Here is a 17202-nt window from a genome sequence, read left to right as displayed (position 1 = left end):
TGATCGTTCGAAAAATATTGATCATTCGATAAATATCGCCCGATCGATGACGATCAACAGTCGACAGTGGCTTATATATAATTCTCGAGAATTGAGAAAGGCTAACAAACATAGGACCACGAGTACGACTGTGTAGTCGTTGGCGCTGGTGGCGCCGGTCTGCGAGCCGCCTTCGGTTTGGCCAAGGCCGGCTTCAACACCGCCTGCATCTCCAAGCTGTTCCCGACACGATCCCACACCGTCGCCGCCCAGGGCGGTATCAACGCCGCCCTCGGTAACATGCACAAGGACGACTGGCACTGGCACATGTACGACACCGTCAAGGGTTCCGACTGGCTTGGTGACCAGGACGCCATCCACTACATGACTCGTGAGGCCCCAGCCTCCATCATTGAGCTCGAGCACTACGGTATGCCATTCTCGCGAACGGAGGAGGGCCGAATCTACCAGCGAGCCTTCGGTGGTCAGTCCAAGGACTACGGAAAGGGCGGTCAGGCCTACCGAACCTGTGCTGTTGCCGACCGTACCGGCCACGCCATGCTGCACACCCTTTACGGTCAGTCCCTGCGACACAACACCAACTTCTTCATTGAGTTCTTCGCCATGGATCTGCTGATGCAGGACGGCAAGTGTGTCGGTGTTATCGCCTACAACCAGGAGGACGGTACTCTGCACCGATTCCGAGCCCACAAGACCGTTCTTGCTACCGGTGGTTACGGACGAGCCTACTTCTCGTGCACTTCTGCCCACACTTGCACTGGTGACGGTAACGCCATGGTCACCCGAGCCGGTCTTCCATTGCAGGATCTCGAGTTCGTCCAGTTCCACCCAACCGGTATCTACGGCTCTGGATGCTTGATTACTGAGGGCTCCCGAGGTGAGGGTGGTTACCTGCTCAACAAGAACGGTGAGCGATTCATGGAGCGATACGCGCCAACCGCCAAGGATTTGGCCTCGCGAGACGTTGTTTCACGATCCATGACCCTCGAGATCCGAGAGGGTAGAGGTGTGGGCCCAGAAGGCGACCACATCTTCCTCCAGCTGTCGCATCTTCCAGCCTCTGTCCTCAAGGAGCGACTTCCAGGTATCTCTGAGACTGCTGCCATTTTCGCCGGTGTCGACGTTACCAAGGAGCCAATTCCAGTTCTGCCAACCGTCCACTACAACATGGGTGGTATCCCAACCAAGTGGACTGGTGAGGTCCTGACCATTGACGAGAATGGCAACGATAAGGTTGTTGAAGGCCTGTACGCCTGTGGTGAGGCCGCCTGTGTCTCTGTGCACGGTGCTAACCGACTTGGCGCCAACTCTCTGCTTGACTTGGTCGTTTTCGGCCGAGCCGTGGGCCACACCATTGAGGAGCAGCTGACCCCAGGCAAGCCACACGAGCCAGTGCCAGCCGACATTGGCCACGAGTCCATTGCCAACCTGGACCACCTGCGAACCGCTGAGGGTCCAAAGTCCACTGCTGAGATCCGACTTAACATGCAGAAGACCATGCAGCGAGACGTTTCCGTGTTCCGAACCCAGGAGTCTCTAGAGGAGGGTGTAGAGAAGATTACCCAGGTCGACCGATCCATCAAGGACATTGGTACCAAGGACCGATCCATGATCTGGAACTCTGACCTGGTCGAGTCCATGGAGCTCCAGAACTTGCTGACCTGCGCTATGCAGACCGCCTACTCCGCCGTCGCCCGAAAGGAGTCCCGAGGTGCCCACGCCCGAGAGGACTACCCAGACCGAGACGACGCCAACTGGATGAAGCATACCCTGTCGTGGCAGGACAAGCCGGGCGACGAGATTCGACTCGCCTACCGAAACGTCATCTCTGAGACCCTCGATCCAAACGAGTGCAAGCCCGTCCCACCAGCTAAGCGTGTCTACTAATTCTGTATAAAGCAAAGAAAAATTATAGGTATATATATATGCAAATTAACTCTACTGTCATCATTCGTAGGAGATAGCCGACCCCTGCGGAATCCTCCGCGAAGCGGAGCTACGGGGGTTTGGGGGCTGGCCCCCAAGGCAATTGAATCCATTTATGGGGGGACCAGTCCCCCCAAACCCCCCTGGGGCTCCGCTCCGCGGAGATATTGTAGTGACTAAACTATCTCCGCGAAGTGAAGCTAAGAGGGGTTGGGGAAAAACAGGGTAGTGCTTGGTAGTACAGTAATTATGGCAGGCGTTCAATTTGGAGCAGGTCGCAAAACTGTTGAGTCTGGTTGTTGATCTGCACTGGCGGTTGCCTCTGGGACAAAGTGCGTATGTCAATGCCAGTTTCTGCAGAGATCTGGGCCAATTGAGGGGTGAGCGGTTCAAAGTTGAGCGGAATTTTGAGGTCTTTGATGTTCGCCTCGATCCACTGGCGTTCGGCTCTTAATTGTGCCTCCAAGTCCTCCGAGGATGGTAGTTTATTAGCAGTGTAGAACTTGTTAGTCGCACGAGTAACAGCCAGCCATTCTTTATCGTAACACAGCTCATTAGAACCGGATTCTGGAGCTGGAATGCGGATCATTTCGATGAATTCGCGTCTGGGAAGACACTTGTCCAGTGCTAAAAAGGCCGTTTGTGGGTACCCAGTTGATTCCTTTGCGTTCGATTCCTCGTTCTTTGGATATTCCTCACTCATTGGGGTCTCACCAAGATCTAATTCAATTTCGTCGTCATTCGTAGTCTCGTCAATATCCAATTCAATTTCGTCGTCATTCCCACCCAAATCCAGTCCAATCTCATCTTCATTCCCACCCAAATCCAAATCGATCTCGTCCTCGTTTTTCTTCTCAATGTCCAGCTCGATCTCATCTTCATTTTTAGTTCTCTCGTGCTCTACTAAAGCCTGGAATCTCACATGCAAATGGGCACTGAGCCAATACATCGGCCGTAACTGCTTCAGCAGCTCCATAGCCGGCGGAGACCCAAGTCTCCCACTTTCTGCATCCGACTGAAGATGTTTTTTGATTCTGTAAAGCCAGTTCTTATCGCCAAAATGGATAATGCCTTGGGGCCAGTCGTGGGACATCATGATCTCGATCTTGCCCCTTAATAATCCCAATTTCAACACGTCGAACTGGCGAATATGGTATATGCTCCTCTCTGAAGACCGGTTCAGCGGTATTCGCTCGAAATGTGGCTGCTCATAATGGTGGTCGTTGAAAATACCACTGATCCCGCCTATTCTGATCCCCCCAAAGTTAACCACTCCGGCATCGCCCAGATAGTATATATTCGGAGCTACCCAGCCGCCGTAGTGGAGCTCTTGTAGATAGTTGCTGGCTTCGTGGTTGCCACCAATGAATATAGTCAGGTAGGGCGCCTTTCGCGTGCCGTAGTAGTATTCGTGGAAATCACCTAGCCGCCTGTACTTGGGCGGCACGGACATGCAATTTAGATCCTGCGGCGTCCGGACAGCTTGGAAGTCCCCTCCGATGAGTACTAGATCGACATGTTCGTAGGTCTCTTGGATCGACTCGTAGATCTTGTTCAGCTGGCTGTGGCAGCATCCTTGGAATACGATATTTAGCGTCTTCATCGTTTAGTGGGGGGATCGGTGAAATTTCACTTTTCATCTCCGACAAACTAAATCTCCGTGATTGATCATCCCGAAATACTGAATTGTATATAGTCTGTGATTGACTCTTTGGATGGCTGTTCCGAGATGATCCGTAGAGAAGAATGTTGTAGTGCCATAGTAGAAATCTTGGTACAGTGGTTCAATTCTGTCCCTGGTACCTTGGCGATAGCGGCGGTTCACGAATCGTCTGATAGCAGAGCTTGTTAGTACCGGTAATTCCTTAGCATTGCATTTGTAATCCGTTAGAATTGCACTCACAGTTTATTAGAAGGTCGTTGGTAATACTTGCATACCGGCAGTAGTTGATAATATGGGAAGCAATTGGTCATACTTCATAAGTAGTACTTTAGTAATACGATATCAGCTTACACGCAGTACATTAGTAATAGTTCGTTACTAATACCTAGTAGCAGCTAGTATAGAAGTTCCGCAGTCCAAGAGGAATACAGCATAAATAGCAAAAAGCGTAAAAGTCCAACGATATTGGCTCAATTGGATACTTTGGTAGCTCAATGTTGGTCAAATGCTGCTGAAGCCGTAATATCATTAATCCCGGGGAGAGATCAACTGATACGTAGACATTCAATGCTTGCAGTGGTAAACGGTCTCTTGATTTCATAATACCTCAATTCTATAGGGTCCATTAATAGCTTACAGATGGAAAAAAGTCACGAGTAATCTGGTTGATTGTGACGGGGGGTTTGGGGGCAGAGCCCCCAACTACGGGAGCTCGAGGGCTGGCCCTCGAACACACATATGGTGCAATTGGCGATGTATATTTTGACTAGCTAAATTTAGAACTTGAACACCTGGTCCTTGCTGAAGCCCATGTCGGCAAGGATACCGGTGAGCTCACCCTGGTCAGATGGGGACTTCTTGTTGCCGGAGATAGCGTCGTACATTGGTGGTGGGCCGCACACGAATACCTTGACGTCTTCGTCAGTTGGCTTGAACATCTTTCGCTCCAACAATTCCCTGGTAATGTAGCCGGTCTCGCCCTTCCAGTTCTTTGGTGGGTTGTCGAGCAAGTAGGTGATTTCGAACTGGTTTGGGTGCTGCTTCTCAATCTCCTCGAGCTCCTTCTTGATCAGAATATCGCCCTCGGTCACGTTGCAATAGAACAGGTGCACCTTGGTCTTGTCCTCTGGGTGCTTCGCAATGTGGTGCATCAACTGGTAGAGCGGAGTGATGCCGCTGCCACCGCCAAGGAGAGCAATCTGCTTGTGCATGTTTGGAGTCCACTTGTACTTCTGGATCGGGCCCTTGAAGGCAAGAGTGTCGTTTGGCTGGAGGCTGAACAGGTGGTTGGTCATGAGACCCTTCTCGTATCGCTTGATGACAAACTCGACAAAGCCGGTGTCTTCAGGCTGGGAGACTGGAGTGTACGGTCGGATAACGTTCTTGCCATTCTGTGGTCGGGTGAACTTGGTCAGCACACAGGAAGCAACCTCGAGACCGAGAACGTGCTCCTCGCTGGGCAGTTCAAAGAAGAATCGTCGCGTGTTGTGCGACTCGTCGTGGAAGGACTTTAGCTTGAGATCCACCCACTGGTCATCGCCAATGAGAGCCTTCTTGGAGTCGGCTCGCACAGACGTAGTGGAGTAGTAGAGGACGCCCGCAGCCGCAGTTACACCAGCGGCCATTGGAATCCAATTAGTTCGCTTGGCTTGGGCGGTAGTAGTGCTGAACGCTCGCTTCTGTGTCAAAAAGTTAGTATAACGGTCCAAATCACGCATAATAATGCGATCACTAACCTTTGCGGCGTTCAATTGGTGTGAGAAAGCATTTCGGAAAGAACTGAAGCTCATTGTGCCTCGAGAAAGATGACTTTGCAGGACTAAAAGATCGCTGCAGAGTTCTTTTATATAGCCGTTTTGCCGGGCGCGGGAAGCTACGGACCGGAGCGCCCTGTGGTTGGTCGGAGCGAGCTCGCTGTCCCCCACAAGGTACTAATAGGCAAACGGGTGCGGGCCATTACGCAATGCGGCAGGATAAAAATGACCGGACCATTACTAACGAGACCTGGCTTGGCTGTCGGACTCAAAAAGCCGCGTGATTGATTCCGATGGTCGTTCTAGGGGAGTAGAATGGCTCCGGAGAGATTTTGGCAAGGCTGTGTGGGGTTCTCGGTACTAATGAGTTGCTTTGGGGTGATGGGTTCAGATCACTAAGGTTCCCGGATCACCTTATTATTTCAACTGTGAAATTTGACAGTCTTTGCGAAATGTCGTCTCTGGTGAACAAATCGAGGAAAGAGCTGATCCAATTGACCAAAAAGTTTATTCCGCCGTTGTTGGACACGTTCCATAAGGGCCAAGCGGGCCGAATTGCCATTATCGGTGGTAGCGAAGAGTAAGTGCCTTCATGTAACCCTTCAACCCATTCAACCTTTTAATCCATGTGGCCCGTTCAACTTTTTTGAGTGTTTCTATTTCTCTCAGTTGCAAAAAGAATGCAATTGGAGCCGATTAATATTATTAAAGCCGTTTATTAGAGCTGATTATCAGCAAACAAGGCCCAATGGAAGGAGTGATGGAGCTGGTTGAAGAATTGACTAACAATCCAGCTATACTGGTGCGCCGTACTTTTCGGCAATGGCATCGACCCTAGTAGGAGCAGATATGTCCCACGTTATCTGCGAAAAGAGCGCCGGTCAGGTCATCAAAACCTACTCCCCGAACCTCATGGTCCACCCGTACCTCTATGACAGCCGAACCAAGCCCGACGGTGTCACTGTAGAAGAGATTATAGGCCGTGTTGGTGAGATTCTCGACCGGGTCCACGTCGTAGTAATTGGCCCCGGAATGGGCCGCGACCAGTTCATGCTCGAGATCATCACCCGGGTCGTCGAAGAGTGCAGGCGTCGCAAGATGCCAATGGTCATTGATGCTGATGGACTCTACCTTATCCAGTCTAATGTTGACATTATCAAAGGATACGACCAGGCAATTCTCACACCCAACGTAGTCGAATTCCAACGACTCCAAAAAGCAGTTGGCCTGACTCCGGACCCGGAGCACATGTCTGAAGACTGCCTAAAGCTGTCCCAGAAGCTCGACGGAGTGGCAATCATCCAGAAGGGTCAGATCGACTACATTTCCAACGGCAAGATTACCATCCATGGAGACCTTCCCGGTGGCAAGAAGCGAGTCAGTGGTCAAGGAGACACCCTCAGCGGGTCAATTGGCACGTTCCTGTGCTGGAGGAAGGCATATCTCGACAAAATATGGGACCACAAGGACGATATCAACGAGTCTGATCTCATGTTGTTGGCTGCCTTCGCCGGTTCGTGCATTACGCGGCACTCATCTCACCTGGCGTTCGAGAAACACGGTAGAGCCGTTCTCACATCCCATCTCTCTGACTTTGTTGGCCAATCTTTCCACAAGCTCTTTGAGTAATTCAATTCCTTCACCAATTGACCACTGGAGGATAGTCAGGCTCGATGAGGTCTCTGTAGCTCCGTTGAATTAAGCATTGTTATTTAACTATAAATTATATTGTTTTCTTAATTAGTTAATATAGTCCAAGATATAATGTCTTTGTTCGATTGCTGCACTTACGTCATGGAAATGCACATCATCTCCGTTCAAAACAAACATATATCATCGATTGTTCGTCCAATTCGATTCTTTTCATCCAATCAGACAAAATGAGCGAGAACCAATTGTCTTTGGAATCATTGAAGCAGCAGGTCGATAACCTGGCCGATCTAGTCAAGAAGAATGCCCAGGCCATTGTGGACACGGGGAGCCATGTACTGGGGCTGCAGGTGGACCGCGAACGCAAGAGCCTGGGGTCGCTGAGAATCAGCGGTAGCACGCCACCGTCGCGAATCAAGGACGATGAGAGCGATGATGAGGACAATGGGCGTATTGGACATGGTGAGGACGGCGCTCTAACCAATGACGATGTTGTAGACTTGGTCACAGAGCTCCAGGATCAGTTGGACATTCTCGACCAGCGATCTGTCAGGCGAACGGCCAATGCGTTTGTATCGGCCGAGAGCGACGCAATTGCGCCATTGCCTGGCCGGGACGGTGTTGTTCCAGGTGAGGGAGATGAGGAAGAGAAGTTTCCGACGACATTGAAGGATTTCAAGGCGCTCGGCAACGATTCTGTGCAATTTTGGTTGCGATATTATGAGCTTCTACCGCCTGATGAGGCTGAGTTGCAGGATATTCTCAAGCGGGCCGGTACCAATTATGAGGAATTGGGGTTAGATAAGGACAAACAGGGTGCAGCGGCCGCTGCTCAGCCGACTGAGGAGGAAATTGATGCCAGTTATGATACTTTGGCGCGATTTTTGGGGTTGCGAGATCGAAGGACTTTGGGTGCGTGGTAGTTGCATTAGCATTTCAATTGACTAAACTGACTAAATATCGGATAACTTATTAATAAAACTACCGTTGGTAACATCAATTAGATTGTAAATATCATAGCTTTTGAGTATATAAATCCTCCGTGAAGCGGAGCAAAAGGGGGTCTGGGGGGCTGGGGGGCTGGCCCCCCAGGATCCAAATAGTCGAACAACTGGAGTCAAATAGAAATATCATACACTTTTTATGAGTACACAAGCTCTCCGTGAAGCGGAACCCAGGGGGGTCTGGGGGCTGGCCCCCCAGGGTAGTCCTGGAGAGAGCCATTGAACCCAAAATTTCTAAAGGTCATTAGTTTCGTCTGCTGGGTCTATCGTAGGGCTTTCGGTCCTTTGGTCGCTTCTCAGGGGCCGCTGGCATGCGTTGTGGTTGCTGGGATTTCGGCTGCTCTCCAAGCGACTCAGCAATGCTGTCTTCGGCCGCCTTGACAACCTTCCACCACTCGAACTTCTTCGTTATGTACTTGTCCAGGCTCCAGTTTCGCCAGACGACCCGACCATACATGCTCTTCTTGACCATTTCGGTCTCGGCGACCAGCTCATTGGCAATGCGCTCTCGGAAATGCTTCAATTTGTACGTGAACTTCCAGCATCGGTCAACAATGTGGGAGCCGTAAGCATTGCACGAGAGTTCAGCGAACAAGCCCGACAAGTGGTTAAGCATTCGTCGCCGCAGGACGATGTCGACCTGGGGCACCAGGCAACTGTCGAGAACGTGAGAAAACACCGAGTGCTTGGCGATCAGTAGCAGTCGATCCTTTTCCATTGAAAGGAACCCTTCAATGGTGTATCCAAGGAACTTGGGCGATGCCTTCATGACACTCTGAAGGAACAGCGACCGATGCATCTCCTCAGCAGTAGGCCAGTCGCCTTTGGTATTGCCCAGAGTAGACGACTTGAGCTCCAGCAGCTTCTCGAGGAATTGAGACTTATCCTCTTCCATGCCGTACAGCTTGAGCACCGCATCGGTGATCTCATCAATTCTATAGCTCTGCTGGGCACCGGAAGCATCAATCATGGCTCGGCAGAGCACCACGTTGTCGCCAATGTACTCCTCGAACTGTGGGATCAGCGCATCAAGGATTTCCTTAACCTCTACGGGCCTCAGTTTCTTCAGCAGGGCCTGAATAACGAAGTTGCCATTGTCCCGTCGCGCCAGCTTGGCTATCCGATCCTTCATATACAGTGTATAGAGTCTCTCAACGACCTTAAGAGGCAGCCACGGGATGATTGCCTCAATAAAGTGGGAACCAATCGGATCAGAGAGAAGGTACTCCACGAACGACTCTTCAGATCGATCCTTTTCCTTGGACTCGGTCTCGAACAGCAGGTTCGCGAACTTGAGCTGGAGCTTTTTCTTCTTCTTTTCACTAGTAGTAGTGTACTCTACCTGGACAAGCAGCTGCAGCACGGGGGACGACACCTTGTGGATTGCCATTTCTCTGGCTTTGGTGGTGTCGAGCGCTTCGGCAAATGCCTCCAGCACTTCCTTGAGGGAATCCTCGAACGAGGACGGAATCTGGTACGCCTTCTCAAACTCGCTATTGTCTTTAATGGAGATCATCTTCCGAGCAATTTTACTCTTCTTCGATCTCAGGTTAGTAGCCTTGGCCGTGGTGGATGGCAGAGAGCTGCCAGACAGGATAAGCAAAAGTAATCGTAGAACATGCGACCCATATGCGTGATCCGGGAGCGAAAGCAGGTGGGGCTTCAATTCCTCAACCATGCCAAGGAACAGAGTCTCCATTGACACCCACGGCTCACCGTCATCATCTTCATCGTCGTCCACCACAGGCTGCTCTGCCTCATTGTCACCGGTATCCACGAAAAACATGCTAGTGTCCTCTTCCTTATTTCCTTCTGGGTTCAGCATCTCCTTCTCCACGGTAGCAGCACATCGTACCAACAGGGTCTCAACACAGTGGGACGAGTACTTGTGCTTTGACAGCTGCAAAAAGTGACCGCTGAAGCTCTTGAAAATTCGCTTCAGCTGTTTAACAGATGCCATCAAAATTAGCCGCTCCATAAGTTTAGAGCAAATCTGTTCTGTCACGAGCTTCAATTCCTTGCCCTGCGCTTCCCGGAACACACCGCTGATGAACCCTTGTCGCTCTTCGGCACTACCAAACCCGTCTACGGCCAGAGTGGACTCAGCGGTCTTGAAGTATTCCAATTCAGTTCTATCGATAAGACCGAAAAATGCTCGCTGCTCCTTCTTCTCGCCCTCATCCATCTCTACGTCGGACTCAACATCTTGGTCATCGTCGTAAACCTTGATCTCGGCCCCTTTCTCAAAATCATCCTCGTCAAGCGGAACGATGGAGTTGTTTTCGAGGAGACTTCGACCCTTCGTCTTGTCCTTCTTCTTGTCTCCTCGTTTACTTCTCACTTTCTTCTCCTTTCCCATTATTTCTTTTCGTTTGATATGTCGTTCAACCGATAAGAAGTTTTTCAATTTTTTTTCAGCACTATATTTCAGCCGTGCGGCTGTTGCCGATGTATACGGGCCACTATGATTCAATTTCGCGATGCAAAAGGTGTGATTGACTAATGATACTAAAAAAATTTATGACTCTCTAAAATCTCCATTGTTTGAAAGATTAATGGATAAAATATTTGGCAAACCCGTACTTTGTACAAAAATTTTGAGATAGGACTGTTAAAACCAGTACGGTGAAACGGAGTTGTGATGCACGAACCCTATGGAAACTTGCCATAAAACATGTACGATTTGCAGCTAGAAAATGAACAAGAAAAAAATAAAGTAAAGCGACATTGGAGCATATCTAATTAAGGATGCGTATTTCAGTAGACCTCCTAGGAGTTCAAAAGAGCTCGACCATTGGGCAATGGATTTCGGGGATAAAGATACGGTGCTTCTTTTGGTGCTGTTGAAACTAAAGCCATTGAGCCGTGATACCAGATCTATTGCCATCGTACAACACACCTGCAATAATTAACATGGTATAATGCCTTGCTACCAGACTAATATCGAACCGACTTGCATTGATACAAGGCACAATCTAGCTATCTGCTTGTCTGATAACATAAAAAAAGTATGAAAAGTAGGATACCCGCAACTATCAATTCGTTGAAAATTTCACCAAACACCTCAATGCTGTGCGCTGGGCTGGTCCATCGCGTTGAAATAGCGAAAATCAATCAACTTCTGCCTGACTCCTACTCATGTAACTTGACGGAATTACACCGACAAGTACAACCTGACCCTTCAGACTACAGTAAGCTATCTACCGTAGTTGTACAATTCCAATTGGTGCGCTAATTGGAGTCTGCTTGTACAAATGTTAGCTAATCAGGCGGGTTGGTGCTGACTTCTGCTATCAATCTTCTATTTGAAGAAACAAAGCTCGGTTGACTATAATTGCTGAATGTCATCTCATAGGCGCCTATAGATATATAGAGATTAAAGCTATTGTAACTCGAGGGCCAACCTTCAACCTCCCATACCTCTGCTTTTGCGGAGGAGCGTAGTGCAACCACAGTTACATTGTAAGTTTCTCGTTTAATGTTTGCGACATTGGTAAATGATTCACGCGAAGGACCTACGGACTAGTTCAACTGATTATAACGGTAATTAAATAATTTAAATATACCCACTAAGCCCCAAAATATAAAATTTGGCGAAAGCTAATGCAACTGAGTTGTAAGTTCTTATAAGCACAAGTATACCACTCGAATCCATTCCATTAAATGTATCGCAGGAATACGGCATTAACCATTTTATAGAAAAGATGCTAACCAATCTTTCACATCTTGTAATAAATATTAGAACCATTATCCTTGATAGCTGAAATTGTTGTTTGACAGATGGAGGAGGTAACTGTTAGTTAATGGTATAATTATGGCAAAATGATTCGTAATGCTACCAGGGTACTAAAAAAAATTGAATATACAAGGTAGTGGAAATTCATGATAATAAAAAATATAAAGTTCAGTTACATCGTATGGCTGAAATATCCTGTGTCCTTGGCAATTAACTATTTGCACATATCTAGTCGAAAATACTCTTACCCAGGCCCATGAAAAACGAGCGCTTTTCCTCGCAGAAGCAGTAGAGCTGCTCATATGACAAGGTCATTGGACGTAAGGTAGGCATAATCCTAAAGTATAGTGGCTTGCCGCTGGTCAGGAAGCTGGAATAGCATGTGGCGTCGTGTTCGTTGACATAGCGAACCCATGTACTTGCTGCAATCTGGACTTCGTCAATAAGTGCTTCCTTTTTATACCCTCGAGACCGATCGTGCACGGCTCTCATAACAATTTTAACACCGGGATGGTTAGTGGATATCCAACTCTGCAATGTCGCATGAAGCTGCAGCTGACCATCGTTGAATAGCACGGCTTGGAGCAAGTATGTGTCGTTAGCGAAGCCTGGTATTATTCGAGAAGCATTGAATGCCATGTACTGCTCAGCAATGACTTTCGTATGATGGGGGCGTGATGTTCTCCCATTTAGTGGCTCTGCTTGGTATAGATCGTGGAACGTATTGCGTAGGAAACTCTGCAGCGACCTATCAGGCTTGCTAACATCGGCAATTCCGCTTTCTAGCAGGTATGCAGCAGAGAGCAATGTGCTCTCTACCAATGGGACTGCTTCGTCGCAATTTTTCGCAGCAAATAGTTCTTTGCAGAAGAGGGCTGCGGATTCTGGCGACGTAGTTGCAGGCAAGTTGCAGGCTTTTTGGAGGTCTAACTCTTGGATATCTTTGACATTCACCGACCACCTAAACCCGTCCTCTAGCAAAGCGCATTGATTGAACAGCTGAGATGTTTGAAGCACCCCTAAGTAAGAAGCAATACCTGCTAGCACAATAGCGAAAATATAGGTAAAGGATGCCATGTTTACAGAAGCACAACTTTGTTCCGGCTAGAATTTTGACTCAATTGTTTATATTCGAGGCACTACCAGGAACTAAACTACATAGTTATTCAGCCATCCCTCCGCATAGCGGAGCCCCAAGGGGGTCTGGGGGACTGGTCCCCCAGGTATCCACTTCAGTATGATTATCGCCGGTCAGTTAGCCGTACGGCGTAACGCCGACAACTGAAACTTATCACCACCGAGTACCTGTCACTACGGCATAAATATGAAGATGGAGGAGGAGTTGTGCGAGGGCAATATAGAAGAATATATAGGTCGAGACGTTTCCATCGTAGGGCAGGTTGCGTCCTGCGTATTTCGTAGCAAGCATGGCGAGTACGATATAAAGTTAGTTCACGGAGACAGCTGGATAAAGGTCATCCTCAAGGAAAAGTGCAAAGTAGGTTCGGTAGTGAGAATATTCGGCGGGACCCTCGTGGCGAGAAACGCTGTAAATGGCGAAGATGCTATTGTTCGCGAGCTGAAGTCGGGCAGCAACGACTACGACAGCCTTGAGCGCATCAGGTCAACTAAGCGAGCATATATTTTTGGCAGCGATGGTGAGTCGCCCACATCTGCTATCAACAGAACCCAAGTACGAGTTACCTCAATTAGTCAATTGTCCGAGTCCAGCACGGAACTCGGGCTTCAAGTCCATGGGAAGAAAACTACTGCCCTTTGTCAGAACTTTACACGCAAAGAGATTGACCAGGTATTTGAACTGGGAAAGGAACTAACTGTCAACGTGAATTCCAGCAGCTCAAAACTTGTCATTGACAAGGCCAGTAATTTAAACCTGTTTGATAAGTCACACGCACCAAGCACTGACAGCATGGAAGGGTTCTACTCCATCCTGGCCCTAACGAACAATAAGTTCCCTTCGTGTGTTGTCAAAGTCTGCGGGACGGTGGTTGGCTTCACCCCTAGCGACTTAGGGGACTGGTTTGAATCAGAGGCGTTTACGCTGGTTATTTCAGACCAGTCAGATATGCGCCTTCGGGTGAGGTTTAGTCAGTTGCCTCACACAATCCGCAGACTCAGATCCGAGGACGAGCTTAGAGCCAGGCTTGCCGAGCTGGGTACCACGCCCCATGTCTACCAGTGTAAGATTACAACCACTCGGCGAGACATGGAATACTCCGTCAAAGTTGAAGGGCTAGACATTACACAAATTCCAAGACCCATTAGATCCACGCTCAATTAACCAGATTGACAGCCGTTTATTATTCCAGAGATCTAGCCTCTAACTCACGGGGCAATTCCCAGGTGATATTGGCCCAATATACCGATTTTTAGGGGGGGACGCGTCGGATAATGCAAGGGATATGCGAACCTCTGCAGGTGAGATGGTACCACGGAAAAGTTACATATCCGTCGCTAAGGGGTAAGTTAGATCTGCTGCGTTTGGTAAAGAGGTTTACACGCCATCGATCGAGCCAGGGCCATGCTGCGACTGTTTAACTCAGTTCACTAGCGAGAGTGCCAACAGGAAACGCCATTGGTGATAGAAGGCATTGCATTTGGAATTGTGCCCGATTCGGTGAATTATGCACGAAACTTAAAATGGTAGAGAGCCCCCCATTGTGCACCGCCTGTAATTAATGGCAAAACGCGATTTGCCTGAGAATAGTACCAGCATATCAGCTGCACGAGAAGAGAGCTACGCCGCGCATCTATCAGCAATTTTTCCCCCTCCTTTCACTCGTATACATATGACAGTTTAATGTGTCTGATCCGGATAGCGACATAAAGAGCATTCCACTCCATGGTATTGGATCTGGGAACGAAGGAAAAAAAATATTTCAAGGATATCGAAAAGATAATTGATTGATCTGAGGATTCGCGAAGAGTAGTGCAGTCGTGAGATCTAAGCTTACTACCGGTACTGTGCCGACGATTTGAAGGTACGAGTGAGAGGGAGACAAAACAGAAGGAAAGGGAGGGAGGAGAACCAATAGGTGCTTGACCGTGAGAAGTAATATCAAAGGATGCCCGTGGCGCTGAAGGATGAGTTCACGGCCATCCATGAGCTGCAAACAGTGGGAGCACGTAATTTGGTGGATATCAATGGTATCGTGTGCAGCGATGTCATGTCGATAGGCCCGCTCAAGGCTGATATGGTCACCATCGTGGACCCGCACAGCCAGGAGCAGTGCGAGGTGGTCATCCCCAAGAAGGCGCGTCCAGCGCTTGTTGAAGGGGATGCAGTTATGCTGTACAATCTCAAGATAACTGAGTGTAGAGCTGGTTGGACCGATGACATTGTTTTCGGTCCACAATGCTCAGAGTGTCCTAGACACAGTCTGGTATCGAGCCAGACGAGCGTGCTGAGTAAGGAGATATACCTCCGCTACAATGCATTACTCCTTGATGCGAAGGGGCTGAACAAGAGCGAAAATGAAGGTACCGAGACCACGCTGATTGTCAATTCTGACGCCAGTAGCAGCAGCGATGTCAGTTTCGACGCTAGTAGCAACAGCAGCAGCAGCGATGCAGACTCGATTGAGTCAATTGAAGGAACCTGCACGCAGCTGCGGTGGACCCATAACTCAAGGCTGCTAAGTCTGTCCAAGCATACCGGCGACATTTCAGTATGGGGCAAGTATGGCCGGGACTTCAAACTTCGACCCTCGGAAGTGACAATTCTAAAACAGCTCATTTACGCTACGGGTGCTAAAGTAATGGGGAATCTTGGCACTCTGGTAGATATATTCAAGCTGCTACGGCTGGATGACTCAGAAAAGTGCTCGGAACACGTTTTCGTCGACGCATCCTACTCTCAGCTCAAGTTCAAGCGCGTCTACCACCTGCTCAGTGGCATGTACCGACCTGGAAGCCGGTTTCGCGTGTTTGCCCAGGTCCGATCGTACACAGACCCGCGGTTTTACAAGAAGCCCGGTCGCAGGAAGCATGCTAAGTTGACGCTGGAGCTCAATGATGGATCGACGCCGGACAACCTGACGGTGCACTTTCGCGACGGGTCGGAAGAGGAGCTCATACCAGTCGACATTGAGCACGGTACAGATCGCAAGCGGCTTATCATTGCACACTTGGATCTTATTGTCGGCAGCTGGATCGATCTAGGGGTGGAAGTGTCGGCGAACCCTAAGAAACCGTGCACTGTCAGGTACATGGGCTTCGGAGCCCACATCACACTTTAACCACCAACAACCAACCTTTCTACCCGACACTACGAACCACCCTAATAACGACCTACTAACAACCCATCAATAATCTACTAACGAATACGAGCAACAGATACCATTTCTATTTTAATATGTCCTACAGATACGTGTTGAACGACAGTTTGATAGAGTCGATCGACGATGATCTCGACTCTTTGGCCAGTGTCATTGACCGCGACGCGCCAGATAAAATCGCCGACTCCCTGCGGAGCGACGACTATGACATGATCACCACGGACATTAGCGGCCTGCCCACTGTGACCCTAGAGGAGATCGAGTCCCAAGTATTCCCCAAAAACACGCCTGTGCTGGTGGAGGATGCAATTATAGAGCCTGTGAACACACCCACCGGATCTGGGATCAAACTCCGACATGGAGCGGCCCAGCTCTATGCAAGGCTGTCTCCTCATCTAAACACCTGGCTGCACGATGCGCAACGGGGATGCCAAGTGGGCCTTATAATGAGAGTTCGAGACTCTGAGAACCCTGCTTTTCACTTTGAGGTGTTCCATATTTCCGCGTACCCGATCCATCGGACTCAGTATTAGCCGCGTAGCCTTTACAAGAGACCGTATAGCCTTTACCAATGAGAGGGGAAGGAATTAAAAGCCAAAGCCAATGGAACCCCCGTGGGTAAACCCGGAAAAACTCCAGCGGAGACAGTTCGGGTTCCAGCGGTTGGTCATTTCCATCGGAAGCTCTGGTTCAGTCGGTGGCTCTTTTCCATCGGTAGCTTTCGATGTGGGCCTCCGGCTCGTCCGACCGACCGACCATCGTCGAACACATGGCACACACCTGCACCCCGTATTTGTGGGGAAAAAAATGAAATGCACTGGAGACGACGCCGAAATAACTGAAAAGGTGTTAATCAGGCGTCATTTCATTTGGCAGGGGGGTTACGCTACCTTAGAATAAGCGTGTGATATTAATACCGTACCCACCTTCCTATATTCGTATCCATTGTTTGGCAATGTTTGCTTATCAGTCAGCCTATATATCCCCTCCCCCCTGATACGAGAGGGTATATAAGTGTCTATAATTTCTGATCTCCTTATATCGACAGTTATTTTGTTGAAAAACATTGCTAATACAGTCTTTATTTCCAGAAGAGTGTCTGCTTAATAAATTGCCTTATAGAAAGCTACTCATACAAGCGATAAGGATAGTCATACACAAGTAACAAGTG

The 17202-nt window shown here is 49.0% G+C and overlaps 10 protein-coding genes across 10 annotated transcripts in view; 6 read left to right on the top strand and 4 right to left on the bottom strand.

Moving 5' to 3' along the window:
• SDH1 (succinate dehydrogenase flavoprotein subunit SDH1) overlaps window positions 1-1887 on the top strand; it is a gene marked incomplete at both ends in the record, with an annotated part of 2821 nt that extends 934 nt beyond the window's left edge. Inside the window, one exon of the mRNA XM_076685379.1 lies at window positions 115-1887. Coding sequence (XP_076540385.1) covers window positions 115-1887 — 1773 coding nt within the window. The remainder of the gene's footprint in view (window positions 1-114) is intronic.
• Window positions 1888-2173: 286 nt separating this feature from the next.
• Window positions 2174-3529, bottom strand: DBR1 (RNA lariat debranching enzyme; the record flags this gene model as incomplete). Its single annotated transcript, XM_076685378.1, has 1 exon — window positions 2174-3529. One exon carries the CDS (start codon window positions 3527-3529, stop codon window positions 2174-2176), a length of 1356 nt encoding a protein of 451 aa, XP_076540384.1.
• Window positions 3530-4365: 836 nt separating this feature from the next.
• MCR1 (cytochrome-b5 reductase) lies at window positions 4366-5379 on the bottom strand (the record flags this gene model as incomplete). The annotated part of the gene is made up of 2 exons (XM_076685377.1): window positions 4366-5268; window positions 5326-5379. 2 exons carry the CDS (start codon window positions 5377-5379, stop codon window positions 4366-4368), a joined length of 957 nt encoding a protein of 318 aa, XP_076540383.1.
• Window positions 5380-5795: 416 nt separating this feature from the next.
• NNR2 (NADHX dehydratase) lies at window positions 5796-6972 on the top strand (the record flags this gene model as incomplete). The annotated part of the gene is made up of 2 exons (XM_076685376.1): window positions 5796-5923; window positions 6138-6972. The coding sequence occupies 2 exons, from the start codon at window positions 5796-5798 to the stop codon at window positions 6970-6972; spliced, it is 963 nt and encodes a 320-aa protein (XP_076540382.1).
• A 251-nt stretch (window positions 6973-7223) lies between these two features.
• MRP8 (Mrp8p) lies at window positions 7224-7916 on the top strand (the record flags this gene model as incomplete). Its single annotated transcript, XM_076685375.1, has 1 exon — window positions 7224-7916. The coding sequence occupies one exon, from the start codon at window positions 7224-7226 to the stop codon at window positions 7914-7916; it is 693 nt and encodes a 230-aa protein (XP_076540381.1).
• Window positions 7917-8241: 325 nt separating this feature from the next.
• On the bottom strand, window positions 8242-10356 carry NOP9 (RNA-binding RNA processing protein NOP9; the record flags this gene model as incomplete). Its single annotated transcript, XM_076685374.1, has 1 exon — window positions 8242-10356. The coding sequence occupies one exon, from the start codon at window positions 10354-10356 to the stop codon at window positions 8242-8244; it is 2115 nt and encodes a 704-aa protein (XP_076540380.1).
• A 1605-nt stretch (window positions 10357-11961) lies between these two features.
• TRVA0_024S01024 (uncharacterized protein) lies at window positions 11962-12810 on the bottom strand (the record flags this gene model as incomplete). Its single annotated transcript, XM_076685373.1, has 1 exon — window positions 11962-12810. The coding sequence occupies one exon, from the start codon at window positions 12808-12810 to the stop codon at window positions 11962-11964; it is 849 nt and encodes a 282-aa protein (XP_076540379.1).
• A 247-nt stretch (window positions 12811-13057) lies between these two features.
• Window positions 13058-14035, top strand: TRVA0_024S01002 (uncharacterized protein; the record flags this gene model as incomplete). Its single annotated transcript, XM_076685372.1, has 1 exon — window positions 13058-14035. One exon carries the CDS (start codon window positions 13058-13060, stop codon window positions 14033-14035), a length of 978 nt encoding a protein of 325 aa, XP_076540378.1.
• A 784-nt stretch (window positions 14036-14819) lies between these two features.
• Window positions 14820-15992, top strand: TRVA0_024S00980 (uncharacterized protein; the record flags this gene model as incomplete). The annotated part of the gene is made up of 1 exon (XM_076685371.1): window positions 14820-15992. The coding sequence occupies one exon, from the start codon at window positions 14820-14822 to the stop codon at window positions 15990-15992; it is 1173 nt and encodes a 390-aa protein (XP_076540377.1).
• Window positions 15993-16108: 116 nt separating this feature from the next.
• Window positions 16109-16564, top strand: TRVA0_024S00958 (uncharacterized protein; the record flags this gene model as incomplete). Its single annotated transcript, XM_076685370.1, has 1 exon — window positions 16109-16564. One exon carries the CDS (start codon window positions 16109-16111, stop codon window positions 16562-16564), a length of 456 nt encoding a protein of 151 aa, XP_076540376.1.
• Between the last annotated feature and the right edge of the window lie 638 nt (window positions 16565-17202).

This window comes from Trichomonascus vanleenenianus, assembly GCF_965637985.1.
Source record: "Trichomonascus vanleenenianus strain CLIB 3782 genome assembly, contig: TRVA0_024S, whole genome shotgun sequence".
NCBI lineage: Eukaryota > Fungi > Ascomycota > Dipodascomycetes > Dipodascales > Trichomonascaceae > Blastobotrys > Blastobotrys vanleenenianus.
Note: the sequence above shows the minus strand (reverse complement) of the source record. Positions and strands in the feature narration are given on the sequence as shown.